Below are 19,345 nucleotides of genomic sequence, written 5' to 3'. Positions count from 1 at the left end.
ATTATTTCCCAATTTTGGATTTCATCTTGGTCAGGTGCAGCTTCTTTTTCTGAACAGACTTCTCAGTGTGGGCTTTGAAATGTCCTTTGTTAGCTTCAAGGTTGACATTTCTCTGCAGTCGCTTCAACCTTTACTCAACTTGTGTCCCTTTTTCAGTCCCATATTTCAACCAATTTATGAGTCCGAGAAAAGTCTCTTATGGTACTTCTTGACTGCTGGATCTCGCATATCTTCTAAGAATACTCGAGACGACTTGGTCCTACTCTTGATTAAAGTCAGGGTCGGCGATGGGTAGTAGTTGATCTTGCACATCCATCATTCGGAAGCTGGTTTGGGCACTGTATGGCTCCACTTGGGCTGTAGGCTCTGCAGCAGATTCAACGGCTGCTGGATGGGTCATGGTTCAGCTGTCTGGAGCAGCCTGTTTCACTCCGTTGTCCCCTCACACTCGTATCGCCAGCACCTGCTCCAGGACCTCTGCATCTCCGTCTGTTATCCAGATGCCATCTCCACCTGCAGAAAGATAGCTTTGCAGACTGCATTAGTTTTGTTCACAGTTACCAATACAGGCCCTTTATGAGGACTTATCTATGGACCTTTGTGAGTATGCCATGCAATGTTAGTTGTTTTAGTCTTGTTAATTCCAACTACATGCACCTTAGTACTAAAGTTAATATTTGTACCTAGTTGACCTCTTCCTTAGCAAATTCCAATTCATTGCTTTATTTTGTGAAGCACCTTGAAATGTTTGTCTCAAATGCTGTTATAAAGAGAAAGCTTTACTTATCTTTACCTAGCTATCAATTTAGGAAGTGCATAGTAAAGCTCTAACATGTTGTTTCATTTAGGTATTCACGTGTCTGTTTTCTGGTGATCAAGACATTTAATCACAGCCACAGCACCAGGGAGCTTTAGGGCGACTAGTAGCTGAGTTACTGCTTCTTCATACAGTATTGGGGCTCTGTTGGCTTCTCTAAGATCTCCTTTGTTCTTAAACACTATTGAGCACATGTCACATTTATATGCTGAATTTGGATAAACATTAACTCTGTTACCGGCTGCCAGGTCACAATTCATCATTAGCGCTTTTAGCCCTAGACTTGCCGTTGCTGGCTATATGGCTGATCAAACTTCCCACACCTCTATAGCCGCAGAATTGAAATTTTCAAAGCTAAGTTAGACAATGCAATATTAACCACACAGTTCTTCATATTGGCAGTAGTTAAACCATCACTTGACCCAACTGTCCTAGCCAATTATAGGCCTCCAACTTTCCTTTATGTCAAAAATCCCCACAAGAGATGCTGTAAAATAGCCACAGAGGAATGCCTTATTTAAAGAGTTTCAGTCAGGTTTCAGAGCACATCACAGTATAGAAACAGCTTTGATGAAAGTTAAAAAATGATCTTCTTAAGGCCTCTGACAGTGGATTGATCTCTATGTTCGACACTTGTGACCATAACATGTTATTCTAAGAATCCTCCCACATACACAAGACTAACCATTGAGCTTCACAAGGTTTGGCATCAGGACCAGTTCCTGTTTATATAACACATGCCTCCTTCAGGTAATACCACAAAAGTCACAACATACCTCTGCCGTGCTAAAGACACACTCTCTCTCATCCATCCATGAAGCCAGGAAACACACACCTGTCAGTCAACCTAAAGGAATGCTCTGAATGGCATTACCTTGGTCTCCATTAACACTGTGAGGTTTCTTGGAGTCATTTTTTTAAAATCCCAATATGTGCTAATATGCGAATATTAAGGACTGCTTTCTTCAATTTCTGCAATATCTCTAAAGTCCTGTCCTAGAGTGATGCTGGAAGACAAGTTCATGCATTCATTACTTCTAGGCTGAGCTATTATTATTATCAGGTTGTGGTAAAAACTCCTTAAAAAGCATTCAACTACATCAAAATGTTGCACATGAATACTGAAAGGGACTAGAATGACAGAGTATATTTCTTTTATTGACTTTTCTTCATAGGCTCCTTGTTAAATCTGTTTTTTTTTTAATTACCATCCTGCTCCAATAGTACTGTATCTCCCCACTTGACTCTCAAACTTCAAGCTTACTAGAACATTTAAAAGTAGAATGGGAAGCCAGGCCTCCAGTTTTTAGGTCTCTCTTTTGAGTTATTATTAGTTATTATCAATCTCTGGCTCTCCTACACAGCATGGTTTTAGTCCTGTCTCCTTCTCCTTACTCAGCTGGTCACAGCAGATGACCACTCCCCCCTGTGCCCAGTTCTACTGGGCATTTATTCCTGTTAAAAAGGGAGTTCCTCCTCTCCAAGTTTCTTGCTAAAAGGGGGTCAGATAAATAATTGTGTTTTAATGTTTTATTTTTGCAGTTTATCCTTAGATAATAATGTGCCTTTAGATGACTGGCATCATGATTTCATGCCTGTTCAACCTTGAGTTGAATGCTATACAGCATGACAGCCTTTGTTCTTACAGAAAAATAGCCATTGAAAAGCTAAAACAGCTGTATTAGACTATTCATACAAATTTTCATGCATGGGTTGTTCATAGACAGTAATCATAAGAAATTCCCTAATTGGACCTTGTGACACAATTTGGTGGTGGACTCTGAGACAGACAATTACTTCACACCCCATTTTCCTTAACTTGAGTGATAGTAAATTTTGGACCGTAAATAATACATGTAATTGGCATTATATTTACAATACACCTGGATGGCCATGATGAACACTGAGACCTCCTGAAAAACAAACAGTTTTAATTGCAGGGTAAAAGGTCTACTTCAACTTTTGTAAATTTGGATTGTACTAGGTCAATAGTTGCTTACCTATAGAGGTTTAATCATGTTGACTCAACTCTGCCTTACCCTAATCTTCCCAGTTTGCCCCATACCAATGAAATGTTCTTCTCTTTCCTTTTGGTTGCCAGGTGCCCGGTCAGACTGCATGTCCCTCCTCAGTGCTTCAAACTCTACCTCTTCACACTGGAACTAGAATAGAACTAGAATAGAGTCATTTAGCTATGCAGTTTTTGCTAGAGTATGCATTTGAGTAATTTAAATATGTCAATCCACAGACAACTGGACCCTGCCACACACAGGAAAGCTAATTTAGGCCCCATTTTTCTAAATTGAGGTTTGATCATTTTATAGGGGATCAGGCTTTAGCCTCTTTCCCTCCAAAATATCTGATAATTTAGATTTTCTCTTTTTTTGGGGGGGGGGGTTCATTCTTTGGGAGAGTTAACAATTTAGCTCTGCTAAGCTATATGTTTCCCCCCCTTTTCCCAATGCAGTTAAGATTATGACAGAATCCTTCACTGCTTTCTCCTCCACACTGCATTCATTTTTATTTTTCTTCCATTTGAAAGTAACTACAAATTGCTCACACTGAATTATCGCAGTATGGATGGTTTAGTGCTGCACATTTAGAGCTAGCATCTTACTATTAGCTTCAATACATGAACAGAAGTAGCTGCCACTGGTCTATATGTAGCCGCACTGAAAAAGATAAAAGACAGATTATTTGTCATATCTGCATACAGAGTCACACATATTTGCACCCACACAGTTACATACATGTCAGGAGGATACCCAAGAGCAGTGTACCAGGGTCAGAAACAGCAGATGTTTAAATTTCTCATTTCATGTTACCAGGGATCCTGAGTTTCATCATTACCCCAGCTTTTAGTAAATCCCCATGTGTACGTTTCATCCCTTCAATAATGCAATGCTCATAAGGTGATTAATAACTTCTCTAAGTTTACTTATCTGTCCCATGCCCTACTGGGGTTCTAATGCTCTGTGTGTATCTGTTCTAGTGTCAATGGGAGTCATGTCTGTGCCCTTTATGTATTAAACTTTTCAATAATATTCTAATGTAAGAGTGTTAGTAATGAATATATTTGTAATAATTTCCTATCTAATGCTTTCATGTGGCCTAGTTCATATTATTTGTGTTCTTTTTCTACTGGGAGAGTAACACAAGGGGTGGAGCCCAGGGCTTTAAACTTATTAGTTTGTTGGGAGCATTACTGATGCAGCTGCTTCATGTTGTTCACTCCAGATATCATGGATAGTTAGGTACTCTGGTATCAGTCACAGTCCATGTACTGAAGATTTCTCTTGGCAGTAAATTCCTTGTTGTAACGGTGCTGCCCACATTCCTCTCGGAGTTCTCCAGGAACATCCACACAGAGAACATCCCAGATGCAGACGATGTTGGCTCTTAGAGGCCACCGATTGTCAGTCCTCAGCAGATTGATGAGTATGTCAGCTGACTAAAAGTGTGTCTTAATACACTTTTCCAGCCCTCTGCAGATACAGTCTTTCATTGGACTCAAGGAGACTCGGTTTCATGAATTGTGGATCTTCACTTGGACGCTCCTCTCTGGAGTTCCTGGGCTTTCACATGTGCCAGCCATTGGATGTCGTCATACAGCTGACTCCTCCTCTCCACCTTTGTACAGGCCTCATCAGTGACATAGGCCTTCGCAGTGCCAGTGTTGCTCTACTCCACAGACTCATGGCCTGCTGTCTTTCACTGGTGCTCTGTGTTTCTCCCCATCCGTTGGTGAGCTCCTTCATCTGTAAGGAGTTATTTCCTTTTTTTTTTTTTTTTTCATAGCAGGAGAGTCATTGTTTCGAGTATGTGCATACATCAGTTAGTTAGTAACTGTTTTCATTTGCTCCACCTTTTTTTTTTTTTCTTTTGCCTGTGAGCTCGACCTCATGTTACTCTCCATTATCTTACTCCTGGTCTTTGAATTCTCCTAATTAGCTTCCTTTCCTCTGACTCACGTCTTTCTTTGTCCCACCTGTCTAATCACTCTTCACTCTTCAGCTCCTTAATCTGACTTCCTACATCTCAGACTTTCTCATGTTTACTTCTCCTCTTCTAAGCCATAATCACTTTTGTCATGGTTTTTGTTTTTTTGTTTAGTTTTTTTTTAGTACAAAGGCTCAACTTTTGATTTCTCCTTATTGCATTTTAGGTTAATGTGTTTTATTTCTAATTACTAGCTTTTGCTGGAACAAAGGCTCTGTCATCCCCTCCAAACCCTGCTCCTGTGTATCTCCACCTGCATGATGCACACTGCTTATTCAGGGAGCTTAGATTTAGCAGAGATTTATCTATATTTGCTTTTATTTTTCTTGTAAAACTAAAACAAAATCATAGGGGCTTTATTATCATATACAACAGTTTTATGTTTTTCTGCCCAACTTTCCTGTAAGTGACAAGATGCAGCTGTGGGATCAACCCTGTCACTATTCAAAACCCTGATTCCTGAAACAATTACCCCCAAATTTTGTCACAACACCTATTAAACTTGACAAATTAAAAACAATATTAATTTTGCATATGTAAGAATTACCATATTGCATTTGCTAAAGACAGCATTTTGCAAGTTATTCCTTAAATGTATAAAGTGCAATTTATTTATTTATTTACTTTCTTGGATGGTAAAAATCACTCGGATGTTTTGGGACTCTTAAAACTTAAATATTTCCTGATTCAAGCCTCACCCTCGAAGCCTTAAAGGGTTAAGGCCCTTTTATGTCACGCACCTCTGAAGCTCGTCTAAATGTTATTTCTCTCATAGCTATAGGAGAAGGATTACACAGTCTGACCAGCATCAAGGCGAGTGTTTTAGATACCAATGATCCATTTATTAATCCCTTCCCCCATACAATATCTAATCATGCTTTTTATTTATTGATCAGCATTTCTAATGATCCACAGCTGCAGGTTAAGCAGCCATGCATCCCACAACTTTATTTCTGTTGTTTCTTTTCCCAGCCAAATATTCTTTTTCTTTAAATTTTTTATTCTTTTTTTCTAAAGTGCTTGAGTGTAATCACTTTTCATTCTTACCTACACTGTAAAAAATCAAACTTGCAATTGTTGAGCTTACAGTCATTTCTTTCACAATTCAACAATAAAAGTTGAGTTGCGCCATAAACTCAAATACATTAAGGGTTTCAACTAATCCTTTAACGTTTTGGAGCAAAAGTTGGTCTCAGATGAAATTTATTGCTGGCAAAATGAATGAATTCAAGTTTTACATGAGTTGAAGCTGTTGGCGCCTTTCTGTGCCTGAGCACGCATGCGCATCTCATATTTTTGGATAATGCGGGGTCTACTTTGCGCTTTTGCAAGGACTGAAAGCCACCTGGCTGTCTGCCTTAATGAGAACGTGAGGCTTTTTATACCAGGAGCTGGATAGATCGTTCATCTCAACTTTCTAAAGGCAAGTAATGTTTCTTTTATTATATCAGACAGCATATGTTTGAACAGTCTCAATTTGTCTTTTAGAAATATCACAACTGAAGTTCTTCGTATTTTTCCGAAACTTAGCATAGCATTACTTTCTAGGCTAAGAAGCCTTGTGGCTTATGGGTATGTGTTTACTATATCATTTAAGATTCCATGCCACAAACTATGTGCCATGTCACAAAACAATGAAAATCCGACAAACATCGCTACTAAAGAGTCGCGCTCATATCTGACAAACCTCCGCGACACCCCCTATGTGCATTTCATGAAGTGCAGTCTGTGGCCGCCATACCACCGAACTAAACAAAATAGGCTGTCTCGCTCATGACCAACGGCGGCAACCCCCCCCCTCGCTGCTATTTAAAAATAAATAAATTTCGGGGGCGCCCGCTGCCATGTCGTTTAATTTGTTCGAATCACTTTTAGCCAATAAAATGTGTGCTTTAGTTTCTGTGTGAACCGGGCGGTGGAGTCCTCATGGCCAGCAAGCTCCACCAAACACACAAACAGGGGGGAGAGGAAGATCAGAGAAGCAGCTACAGAGCTGTAAATATGAGGGTATTTTAAATACGAAGGCCTACTAGAGTCTGCAAGAGTCATATCAAACAGACTTTAAATAACTTAAAAAACACAGATGCATTAGAACTATGCATCCAGTAATGACGCTGGAACAAAACAGATGAACAAGTGATTAGGACCGGGCGACATATCGAGTTTCTAAATGTACTGATATATTTTTATACGAGATATGAGATGTAACAATATCGTTTATATCGATATAGTCTATGTTACATTATAATTATACTTGTGGAGCCGCAAGTTTGCCTCTCTTTCGTCCACTTTTGTCTCTACGCAATGTTACTCCGCCTCGGCTCTCTCCTTCACTGACACAACTCCCCCTCCCCCATCGCTTCACCTGCAGGCAACAAGATGGACATGGCAGCTATCAAAAAGGAACTGGTCGGTAAAAAGAAAACATTTGAAGATTACTATTTTAGTGCTGTCAGCGTAAAGTTAATGCCTTAACTGCATTAAAGGGGCAAATCTCCGTAGTTACCGCGGATCACCGCATGCGTGGAGCTGGGCGGCTCTAACGAGCTAACCGGGCTAACGCCTTGACGCACGGCTTAAAATCCTTACATTTTCTCAAAAGTCGACAGTGCGCCTTATGTATGAATTCTGGTTGTGCTTACTGAAAGCGAACCAATTTTATGTGGTACACAGCTTAAAAAAATCTGTCAAAAAATGTTTTGGTACGACTTTGCTAAGCTATGAAGCTGCACTGCTTGTTAGGGCTACCGAGGAGCCTCGCAGAGTGATATTACTCCTCTTCAACGTAATATTACCGTATTATGTGTATAAGGACCATAAATGGCACCTGTAAGAGACACGGTTACAAAGAGGATTTCAGACTCCAGGCTGTCAGTTGTGCAGTAGAACTTGGAAACAGAGCAGCTGTGAAATCTGTCTTTGTTATTATGCTCAGCATCTTTTAGTTTACATTTTGACTGCACAATTGTGAGCTTTTTGTTATGCACAAAACAACATTGTTTTGGTTTATTTATGGAGCATCATTAATAAATGCACTGATAATTTAAACAGATGCTTCAGGACTTTTATCCCACTCATACTCTCAATCCAATGTTTGTCACTAAGTTGTAAAACCAATCACACAAAATTATCCTTGGCATACATAATACATCCCAGTACACTGTTGGTGCATTCCATGTATAATACAATTTGTTAATAATAAATTAAATAAATTAAACATTTGATGTAATGTATGTTTTGTAAATTATTTGTTTTACTCTGTTTTACATGGCATTTTACAAGGCAGAATCAGCTTACTTTAGTGAGCCAAAACAATTAGGACAGGAGAAAAACATTCTTAAGTAATGTCAGGAAGCTGGTATTTTATTTTAAAACTAATTGCTATTTTTATTTATTTAGAGAATTAAAAGCCAACTCCAGACCACTGCTTGCTTGTCCTGATTTGTGAGGGATTGATGGAGAGTTGGTAAGGAGAGGAATCAGAACAGGAGCGCCTCCCTCTGCCCCCAAACACATAATCAGGTAATGTAACTTTGGTAATTTGAGATTAATTCAGGTTTCTTTTGAATTGTTGACACTGTCCTCTCTTCTCATTATAGTTTTTGTATGCAGTGCCAGTTCTGCTTTTTTGTCTGTTCAAGCCAAGAAGTACTCTTAAGGCATCACCAGCTACGACATAGAAGAGGATTTCATTTGCCCTGTGTTTACAGTGACTGCGTCTGTTCGTTTAGGACACGAGGGGCATTGAAGTCTCACCTCAGCAGATCACATAACAGGGCTAAGAAAAGGCAGGAGATCTCAACATTTTTTTGTGATTTTTGTGAATTTAAGGAAAACTGTTCACAGCATACATTTATTTCACATATTTTAAGGCACTTAAAAAAACATCAGACTGTATCCTGTCCAAAAATGTGACTATGTTACCAACAATTTATCAACCTTTACGTCACACACAAGCAGAAAGCACAAAAACTCAAAAGATATAAAGAACTGTATTAGACTGATTTCTCATGCAGATGCATGTCCTAGTGAAAGTACCTCCCCTGATGAATCCTTAAATACCTCTCAGGAGCCAGAGACATTACCAAGTGGTTCAGGTGTAGCATCAAGTGATAAACAGGACAATGAGTTTGTAGATTACCAATGTCTTGAACATAAAATAGCTAGACTTTTTCTATGCATGCAAACATTGTTACATGTTTCTAAAAGTGCTTTGCAGAGAATTATTGAGGAAATTAGTGACATTTTAAAATTTTCTCAGGTTCATTCATTTCAAAGAATCAAAGAGGTGCTTGCTGAACAGAACATTGAGGCAGATGATGATGTAATTAAAAATATAAATGATGCACTTTTCAAAACCAACCCATTAATTATCTCAACAGAACCAAAAGGTGCATTATCTACTGATTACAAGAGAAATTTTTATTTCAAGAATAATTTTCATGTAATTGAGCCTAAAGAGTACACCTACAAAGCGAGAACTAGAAATACATTTGTTTATGTCTCAGTAAACCAGGTCTTGGAGAACTTATTAAAAGAGAAAAGTTTCTTTGAAAAGTTAGCATTTGATAAAGAAATTGGTGAAGGTTACAGATCATTTAGAGATGGGCAGTATTTCAAAAACAACAAGCTTTTACGATTGCAAGATACTTGCATTAGTTTAGCTTTGTATATTGACGACTTTGAAATATGCAACCCTTTAGGAACATCTCGAAAAATTCATAAAATAACTGCCGTTTATTGGGTTGTACTCAACTTATCTGCAAGGTTTCGTTCTACATTGCCCTCAATACAGCTTGCTCTTCTTGGTAAAAGTGTGGACGTTAAACAGTTTGGGTATGATGCTTTTCTTTATCCACTCATTGAGGATTTAAAATGTCTTGAAAGCACAGGGGTGTACGTTGAATCTTTAAATAGTTTTTTGAAGGGAACTGTATTTTGTGTCTGTGCAGATAACCTTGGGGCTCACAGCCTTGCAGGCTTTTTGGAGTCCTTTAATGTCGACAAGTTTTGTCGATTTTGTAGTATTGATAAACATCAGATTGCAACTCTTGATCCTACAGAATTTCCATTAAGAACTGTGGAACAGCATAACATTTTTCTAGAAGAGCTTGAGGCTGGTCAAAGACAAAGTGTGTGTGGTGTCAAAGGTTCCTGTGCCTTAAGTGCGTTGTCCTATTTTCATCCAGTCACTGGATTTCCTCCAGATATATTACATGATTTCTTTGAAGGTGTTGTCCCTGTGGAATTGTGTTTGTGTCTTCAAGATTTAATCAGAAAGGGTTTTATCACATTTGAAGGACTAAACAAACGTATAAAATCATTTCCATATAAATTCTCTGATAAGCTCAACAAGCCACAACAAATTACAAAAGCTAGTTTTGGAACAGGAAGAGTGAGTGGCAATGGACATGAAAACTGGACACTTTTGCGTTTGCTGCCTTTTATCATTGGGACCCGTATACCAGAACATGAGCCATCATGGGAAATATTGATGGACCTTAAGGAGCTTCTTGAGATTGTTGTCTCGACAACTCTATCAGAAGAAATATTGTCATACTTGGACACCAAAATATTGGATCATCGACGACTACTGACAGAGACTTTTCCTGATTTTAATTTGAAGCCAAAACACCACTATATTGAACATTATAGTCATCTTGTGCGTTGTTTTGGTCTCTTAGTGGATTTGTGGACTATTCGATTTGAATCTAAGCACAACTTTTTCAAGAAAACTGTGCATGATGTCCAATGCTTTAAGAATATACTACTAACACTTTCTTCAAAGCATCAACAAATGATGGCATACTTCTTAGATGGTCACAGTCTTTTTAAACCAAGTCTGCATGTTGATAATATTGACACAGTTGACATTTGTTTCTTGAATGAAACTCTTCAGAAGTGCTTGAAACTGAAATATCCACATGTAAAAGCTGTGTCATTTGCTAAATGTGTTTATCTGTATGGGACCCAGTATGTTAAAGGCATGATCATTTCATCAGGACAACTGAGTGGACTGCCTGAGTTCTACAAGATACTGAACATTTTGGTAGACTCTGGGAAAGTGTCATTTGTTGCTACAAAGCTCTCCTCTTGGTTTATGGAACATTACAGATCATATCGGCTTGACAGCAGCTACAAAGATCTGGAAATACTTGACCCAGAAGATTTGAATGATTACCACCCTTTAGCTGAATACTGCGTAGCTGGACAACTTGATGGTGACACCTGTTACGTGCCTCCTGCATTGAAAGTGATGGTATGTATTATTCTTAAATAGTTTTCAGTTGATTACTTTGAATTTGTTAATTATTTAGAATTGCGCCCTTTTTTTGGTTTGTCTTCACAGGCCCTGTTACTGCGAGTCCACGTCAGTCCAAAACTTATCAGAAAAATCCAACTGTCCACTGTTCTACAATCTGTGAAGCAGCTTCAAGATGAACTACAAGCAAAGCTTGGACTTGAAGGTGACTTTGCAATACAATATGAAGACCCAGATTTTGGGAACGCACTTTGCAACCTGATGGATATTAATGAGCTACCTGCTGGACGGGCAGTGTTGCACCTCATTTGGGAGGAAAATGCATCAGCCTCGCCACCACAGACTCCATCTGATCATAGCGCCATCTCATCTATTGATACAGCCAGTGTGAGTTCAGCATCTTCTTTCAGCCCATCCTCATCCACCCATACCTACATGCATAGCACTTCACAGTGGCCAAATCCATTTCCTATCCCAATCTTTTCCTATGATGTAGAGTTAAAACTTCGCAAGGGCAATGAGGTATATGAGAAAGCAGGGGCAAATTTAAGTGTAACAAGAGACATCAAGATGGAAATTCTAGACAAGCTGGCACAAGAAATGTTTGCAATCAAAGCCTACCCTGACAAGAATGAAATAACATCTGTTGCCCAGGAGCTAGTTTCCAAACATCCCTGCCTCAAAGAGCCCGGCAATGGCACAGGATATGATGGTTGGGCAACAAGCATTAAGTTCAAGCTTGGCAACTACCGTTCCAAGCTAAGTCAAGCTGGATGTAGTGAAGTTGCAGTCAATCGAAAAAGAAGAGGGGAAGAAGATGACAGTGGATCAAATAGATTTTCCTTAAAGAAACCAAAGCGAGGTGAAGTCAACTTTATCCCTGATGCCCCAGAAAACTACAATGATGAGTCTCTTGAAAATGAAAGATGCATTTTGGAAGATGAAATGAAGAAGAGGGATAAGAACATGGCACTCATCACCCAAAAGATGGACATCACATTCTCTCTCAGGAGGAAAGAAGTTGTGGAGATGCAGCCCTTGGTCAAGGAAATGCAGCTCAGATGGCCAGCTCTCTTCTTGAAAGAACAGGTAAGATAATCTCTTAAATATTTAAAGGAAAACTTCCATTTTTTTTTCAGTGTGGTCTTATTTCTAGAATGGAAAACATTCATTTACTCACCCAGACAAATTTCAAGGCATTTGGTGTTGTTAGAAAGAAATTTTAATCCCAATGTTACGAGTCAGTCATTTTGCAGGAGAGAGCTGAGCCACGGTTATGGGGAAAGGATTCACTGAGACAACTAAGAAATGCCTGAATTAAGACAAAAAACACTCTGGAGGGTTTTTAATATAAGGAAATAACATTAAAATGTGTTTAAAAGCTCCAAAAAGTTGATTTTACATGATATAGGACCTTTAAAATTTCTTCTGAACAACTCCAAATGCCTCGAAACTTGTCTGGGTGAGTAAATGAATGTGAGCTCCATTTCTTGTGCCCTTGACAAGCATCTGTTTGTATCACTGCAATGTCTTGTAGAAAAGGTTGAAGGCTACCGTTGAGCTAACAATGCTAATGGTAAAATATAAAAAATAGTTGGCTCTAAATATATGAAGCTAATTTTGGTATTACCAACAACTCTATTGAAGTGAAATCTATTTACTTGTCAACTTATTGTGTATAATAATGGATTGCATTTATTTCGCTCTTTGCTGGGCACCCAAAGCGCTTTACAATTCCACTACTTATTCACTCTCACATTCACACATCGGTTCAGGGAAACCACAGTTATAGCCACAGCTGCCCTGGGGTAGACTGACAGAAGCGACGCTGCCATATCGCACCATTGGCCACTCTGGCCAACACCAGTAGGCGGTAGGGTAAAGGGTCTTGCCCAAGGACACAACGACCAGGACAGAGAGAGCTGGGGGACAAGAACCAGCATCCTTCCGGTTACAGATGAGCTTCCCAACCCCCTGAACCACGGTCGCCGCAATGACTCGTCTTCACTGGGCATCTAGAATCTTTTGGTGCTGACCCTTAGTAGGCAACAGCCATGAAACTCACAGAACAGGATTGAGAAAGTCACTTGCGTGTTATGAAAGTATCCAAATTTGACCACAGGATGTTATTCTTACTTCATTCCTACATAACTATAAAATTAATGAAATTTTTGCAATGAATTTAAAATACAATTTATTGATTTATTTCTTTTCTGCAATGCATCCTGTAACAATTGAAACCATTATTTTGTCTAATCAACATTTGATTAGGTATTCTATAGACTTAATGTAAAATCTGCAGATCAGATTTTTCTTGTTCCTTTTTTTTTTTTTCCTAAAATGTGTCAGTTAGAATTTGTACTACCACTAAAAGAGAAAAAAAAAATCCAATCAAGACCTGACCAATAGATCAACCGAGACTAACTAAATGTTTTGAAATTAAGCTGTTTTAACCAAATTTGAAAACAATGTTATTTTTATATAATGTACCTTTAAAAGTTTTCTTCTATATTTTTTTGTTGCTTTGTAGATTTGTGCGGAATTCTCACGCATTACTACCAAGGATCTCATGGGGACCTTCATGACTGCCCTCGACACTTACTCACTTCGGCTGATTAAGCTGTATCGAGTTAGAAAAGCTGCTTTCCGCAATGACATGGATTCCCTGTTGCAGAAGTTTGATGAACAGGTAATATATAAAAATGTATTTGTGTCTGGTTTATGAGGAACCTGAAGTTCCCACTGTAATGAAAGATACTTTATTAAATATTTACTAAATTGACGTAAAAATTGTTAGTTTTCAGAAAGTGTGTCCTGAATGGGATTATAAGCTAACAAGCAGCGCTGTGTGTTTGGCAGATGGCAGGTCATGACAGACAGTTCAACTCTCATCCCACTCATGGCACTTTTTGTTATAAATGTTGTAATAAGTGTGCTACATTTGTTGCACATCAAAATTACTTTAAAAAAAACTGACAAAACCATGAGCAAGTATCTGGAATAACTAATTTCAACATCTTATTTCTTAAGGCTGTATTTTTAGCAACAACACTTAATGTGTTTTAAAAACAAAATGGTAGGTTTATAAATGAGACTGAGTCTTATTTGATTTCCTTGTTTTAGGTCTCAAACATAGTCCAGCATCGACGAACCATCAGTTTGGAAGGGTTACCGATATTTGTTCGCGACGATGAGACCAAACTCTTCTTAACATGTCTGGTGAGTATGCAAATCTACTCAATCTTCAGTTTTGGTTTTCAGAGACTTATATGTACTGTTTTTTATTTTGCATAGGATACAGATCCAGTTGAGAGGGTAACCCGAGGTGTTACGGTGGGCATCCTCACTGTTCTGGAGGACTACGTGGGACCCAACTCGCAGTCCACAGTGATCAACACTGCCATTGTTCTGGAAGAGGACATTATTCTTGATGATCTGCCAGACCTTCCTACTGCCTTTGCCTACCTGTTTGGCCTACTTTATGGGCTCAACATGGAGTTTCCCAAAGAACTCAAGTACACATTTGAAGCTGTGCAACACATTTTTATGGAGTTGACATCTACCTGTTCCCAGAGGATAAGAAGCTTCAAAACCAAGCTCTTAACCAAAGTCTAACCTATTTGACAACATGTTCAACTCAAATGCAACTTGTGTAAAACAGAATGCAGCAATTTGTTTTGATTTACAGTTTTTGGGTTTTGTGGTAAGTTGCTCTGAAAAAAGTTAATTTCTGGCTTTAAGAAAATGGTAAGGTGCAGAAAGTTTTGAATCAATCTCTTCTGTTCTAACTTTACTTAATGTAGCTTGCATGACAGATTGCAGATTTCATGTATAACAAGTTTTTTATAAAATGTTGAAAGGGTTTATTCTAACTTGAACTGTTTTAAGCAATTTTTATAATCTGGTTTTAGGTACATTTGTACTAGTTTTATAACAAATGTGGCGCGATACTGAACTTCAGAGGAAATTAGAGTGTTGATACATTACTATTAAAAGACAAGTGGTGGAAAAATTTGTTTGAAAGTTGTTTGCTGTATGGAAACCAGATATTCACATACCAGATGTTCACATCCTGCCATCTGATGTTTTGAATCTGTTTGTTAGTGACTATCTATCAAGATAGGTTTGATATTCTGTCTGACAATACCACACCTTTAAAATTGAATGAGTAACATTTGTTACAAAAATTTGACTTTTTGTGTTTTTGGAAGGACTTTATTTGTGGCTGAATGTTGTCAGTATGTTAAAAATGGCTCATCTCAAAAGTCAACATTGTCTGTGGTGCAGTTGTGTTTGAACACAAAGTTATTTGAAAATCAACTGTGTAAACATTCATTGGTACAACAGGGAGCACCTCATGAAAACTATAAAAGATACTTTTTCTAAACTTTAGGAAATTAATTGGCAAAACAAAAAAAAATATGTTGTGTAAACTTTAGGAAATACGTTGCCAAAACTAAAACTAATACCTTGTGTAAACTTTAGGAAATACATTGCAAAAACAATAAAATATGAGTTAAGAAAAAGCACAATTATCAATTTTGTAAACACAAAAACATTAGCTGAAGCAACTTTTCTCCTAAACTTAAAATTATAAGTTATCCATCAGAACCTAAAACCATAAATGCAGTGGGTTGCCTTGAGTTTTTAAGTTTTCGTGACGTTTTTTTTTTTACAGTGTACTCTTCCTCTTATTTTACTATTACACTTAATGGCATTACTTATTACATCTTTCTAATTATTGTTTTATTATTGTTAACATTACACTCTAATCAGTTACTATTATATTTAAACTTTTTGTTTACTCACTGAATTATACCATTCTCAATTCTTTTCACTACTTCTCTACTGTTATGTCTTATGCCCCTCTCCCATTCAGTTCCCTCTTACTTCCCTGTTCTTATTTTAATAGTTTATTATATTTATTTTAATTTACCCGAGAACCAGTTTACTGGCCTTATCATTTTCCTCCCAGGTGTTTCTTCTAATATTTTATTCTCAAATTTAGAGCTTCTTTCTTCTTGTTCCTCACTCTGATGGGCACTATTCTTTTTACATTTTTTTTTTTTGTTCATAGTACTCAGCATTTGATCACTTGTTTAAGCATCTTCACTGATGTGGGCCTTAAACTTTACAAACAAGTTACATCTTTTTCTTTTTTTTTCTTTTTCTTTTTTTTAAAGCAAATTATTTTGCTTCCTGTCTCAGGTGACTCCTCTGAGCTTCGCACAAGCTCACCATAACAATAACCTCTTTGAGACATGCAGGTCAGTCTTTTACTCTTCTTCTCACACACTTGCATTTGGCTTAGATCACTTGAAAGCCTGTGCACTGGTCAAGGACACTCTTGGCAGGATGTCGGGGCCCACCCCACACACTCCACAGTCTGAGCAACTTGAGCCACCTACACCCTGTGACGCTAAAAAAATAGGTATACAGCTTATGTCTCAATTTGATTGATGACCCTAGCCTTGACCTTTTGACCCCTCCCCTCCCCCACAGGAAGTGTGTAATTTGATCCCTAAGCGTGACGAATTGCATCAGCAGCTTATGTCTCAATTTGATTGATGACCCTAGCCTTGACCTTTTGACCCCTCCCCTCCCCCACAGGAAGTGTGTAATTTGATCCCTAAGCGTGACGAATTGCATCAGCAGCTTGTGTCAAAATTTGATTGATGACCCTAGCCTTGACCTTTTCACCCCTCCCCTCCCCCACAGGAAGTGTGTAATATGATCCATAATCGCGCCACCTGTTGTGAGAAAAAAATAAAAAAAGTTTTTAGAGGGGGGGGGTCTGCGGAGGGAGGAGAATAAAAACAGAGAGGGCGGCGCACTATGCGCAGACGCAAGATGGATCCTTTCATTCTGCAGCCCTGTGTTCCTCTGTACTTGGACGGGGAAGAGATCTGCTCTGCGGAGGCCGTAAGCATGGGAGGCAGCAGCAGCGGCGAGTGGTCTTCGTCGATTATCAGCGACACCCCCGTCACCGTCTACAGTAACAGATCAGAAGCAGCTGATGCACCGCGGAAAGAAGGGAGAAATAAGAAGGTCTTTATGTTGAGTCAGTGCTGTATAGAGAGACAGAGCGGCAGTTAATTTTCCACAAACTCATAGTTTGAATTCTGTTTCAGTATTATGACAATTTTCTCTGTATTTCTTTTTACAATAGCGGATGTATTTTACTTTCTTAAGATGCACCGTCGCTTGTAATGAAAAAAGAGTGACTTCCTATTGCCTGTAGAGAACCGTTTCTTTCAATAGTATTTTGCTTTCTTATATGACATGCGCAATAAAAAACTTTAAGATTATTTGCCTAGCAACAAATTGCATTTATATAGAGTGGGGGTGGAGGTAAGCTACATCCTTGTATGTGTTAATATATATATCTATATATCCCTTAGTGAATACTTTTCTTTGAATACTACTTTTCTTTTTGAGAGTCCCTTTTACAAGGGACTGAAAAACAAGCCATAAAAGATAATTACTGAGGCAGGCGATCTTGTTTCACTCACACACGCGCGCGCACACACACCCCACCCCGCGGGTCAAGGAGGAGGAGTGAGACAGCGGATATCAATGCTTATAGCCTATAACACGCTCAAAAAATATTATTATTAAAACACCTAGCTACATCCTTGTATGTGTTAAAATATATATATCCCTTAGTGAATACTTTTCTTTGAATACTACTTTTCTTTTTGAGAGTCCCTTTTACAAGGGACTGAAAAACAAGCCATAAAAGATAATTGCCGAGGCAGGAGGTCTTGTTTCACACACACACACACACACACACACACACACACCCCGCGGGTCAAGGAGGAGTGACACAGCAGATATCGGTTTTTCTCAATGCTTATAGCCTCAAAAAAATATTATTAAATCATCTATATGAGGTTTGTTTTGTGCAGCCCGCTCCTTGTCAGACCAAAGTACAGAGTTTTTTCTTCATTATTTTTACCTACTTTTACAGCAGATTTTTCTCAATAGACAGAAAATGATCTTGTACTACGCGCACTAAGGAGTCAACAGCCAATATTATCATCTCTCATTGCTTGTAACCCCGGTAAATAATTTCGTACATCTCCCCATAAAATAACCCTTAGTGGAAAAAAAGCTCATATTCGAATTAGTTTATTAAAGCACCCCCTCTGTGGGAAAGAGTTATTTTCTCAGTGTCTAGTTTACACCATGAGGCAAGTTTTGTCAACAGGAGGCGAGTTTTGTCACGAGCAAGAACAACCGCAGACAACTGTTGCCCATAAAGTAAAACAAATATTCACCTCTAAGTCGTATTTTACCGTCGGAGAATGTGGAAAACAGACAACCCTCACAAGAAGGCACCCAAAAAAAAGGGAATCGGACACCTCAACTTTCTTTCCCCCCTCTCCCGGCTGCGCGCACACACACACACACACACACACACAAAACAGAGAACCGAAGGGTGAGAGAAAAAAACAAAAAACAATAAAAAACACTCTCTAACTGTCGATATTGTCAGGAGAAAGATGCGAAAAACAGATGCTAGACGAGGATAAAATGAGAGAAGAAACGAGAGGGGGCTCAAAAGAACCGTTATCTGCTCAGACCCTACTGTGACGGTTCTACCAATCGCGAGGAAGAGTCCGTGAATATTATGTCAGTATTCCGTCCAAACAACGCCGTCGATCAGAGCGCCAGGGCCAGCTCGCCAGAACTTTTCCTGCCTCACCACGGTAAGTTTTTTTTTCTTTACGATTTTAAATTATATATCAACACAGAAGTCAATAATTTGATTACGTTCTTTTAGATTTCTACAACGATGATTTCACGCAAGTGGACTACGGTGCGTTTAAATAAGGATATATCATTTTTAAAATAAGTTTAGATAGACTTGTTTTTTAATGAAACTCTGTTACTTACAGACGCTATCGATAGCACGGTGAGGAGCACCATAAATCCGGCCGTTTTCCAAGGCGATTTAGACGCCATCCTCCCCGCAGAACCTCCGCTGCCGATCGGCGAAAGACCGCGGCGAGAAGACGACGTTATTTTCGTCTCCGCACACCAGGAGAACTGCAGGAAAATATGTTTTAAAACCGAAGGTAAAACAATATGTTGTATTATTCGCCATTTTGTTGAATAACAGGATGTGACGGAGTAATCCGAGCACGCTATACCGCCCCTCCCGACCCGGAGCGGATTTTTAAAACTTTTTGCTTTATTTCGTGACAGCGGTAATCGAGAATATACAGACCCCGCCGCAGCGAAAAGAAGAACAAGAAGACGAT

General features: G+C 38.7%; 1 protein-coding gene and 1 long non-coding RNA gene across 2 annotated transcripts; both read left to right on the top strand.

Annotated features, from left to right (window-relative positions):
• Nucleotides 1-7,203: 7,203 nt before the first annotated feature.
• On the top strand, nt 7,204-8,703 carry LOC109194902 (uncharacterized). The gene is made up of 3 exons (XR_002056648.1): nt 7,204-7,225; nt 8,216-8,338; nt 8,416-8,703. It is a non-coding gene; the product is annotated as an uncharacterized LOC109194902 (long non-coding RNA).
• A 2,338-nt stretch (nt 8,704-11,041) lies between these two features.
• LOC106096713 (uncharacterized) lies at nt 11,042-15,348 on the top strand. The gene is made up of 5 exons (XM_025903679.1): nt 11,042-11,075; nt 11,166-12,167; nt 13,609-13,767; nt 14,202-14,297; nt 14,373-15,348. Exons 1-5 carry the CDS (start codon nt 11,073-11,075, stop codon nt 14,691-14,693), a joined length of 1,581 nt encoding a protein of 526 aa, XP_025759464.1. The 5' UTR covers nt 11,042-11,072; the 3' UTR covers nt 14,694-15,348.
• Nucleotides 15,349-19,345: the final 3,997 nt, after the last annotated feature.

The sequence above is a fragment of the Oreochromis niloticus genome, linkage group LG16 (assembly GCF_001858045.2).
Source record: "Oreochromis niloticus isolate F11D_XX linkage group LG16, O_niloticus_UMD_NMBU, whole genome shotgun sequence".
Lineage (NCBI taxonomy): Eukaryota > Metazoa > Chordata > Actinopteri > Cichliformes > Cichlidae > Oreochromis > Oreochromis niloticus.
This window is presented reverse-complemented; position numbering and strand designations above follow the sequence as displayed.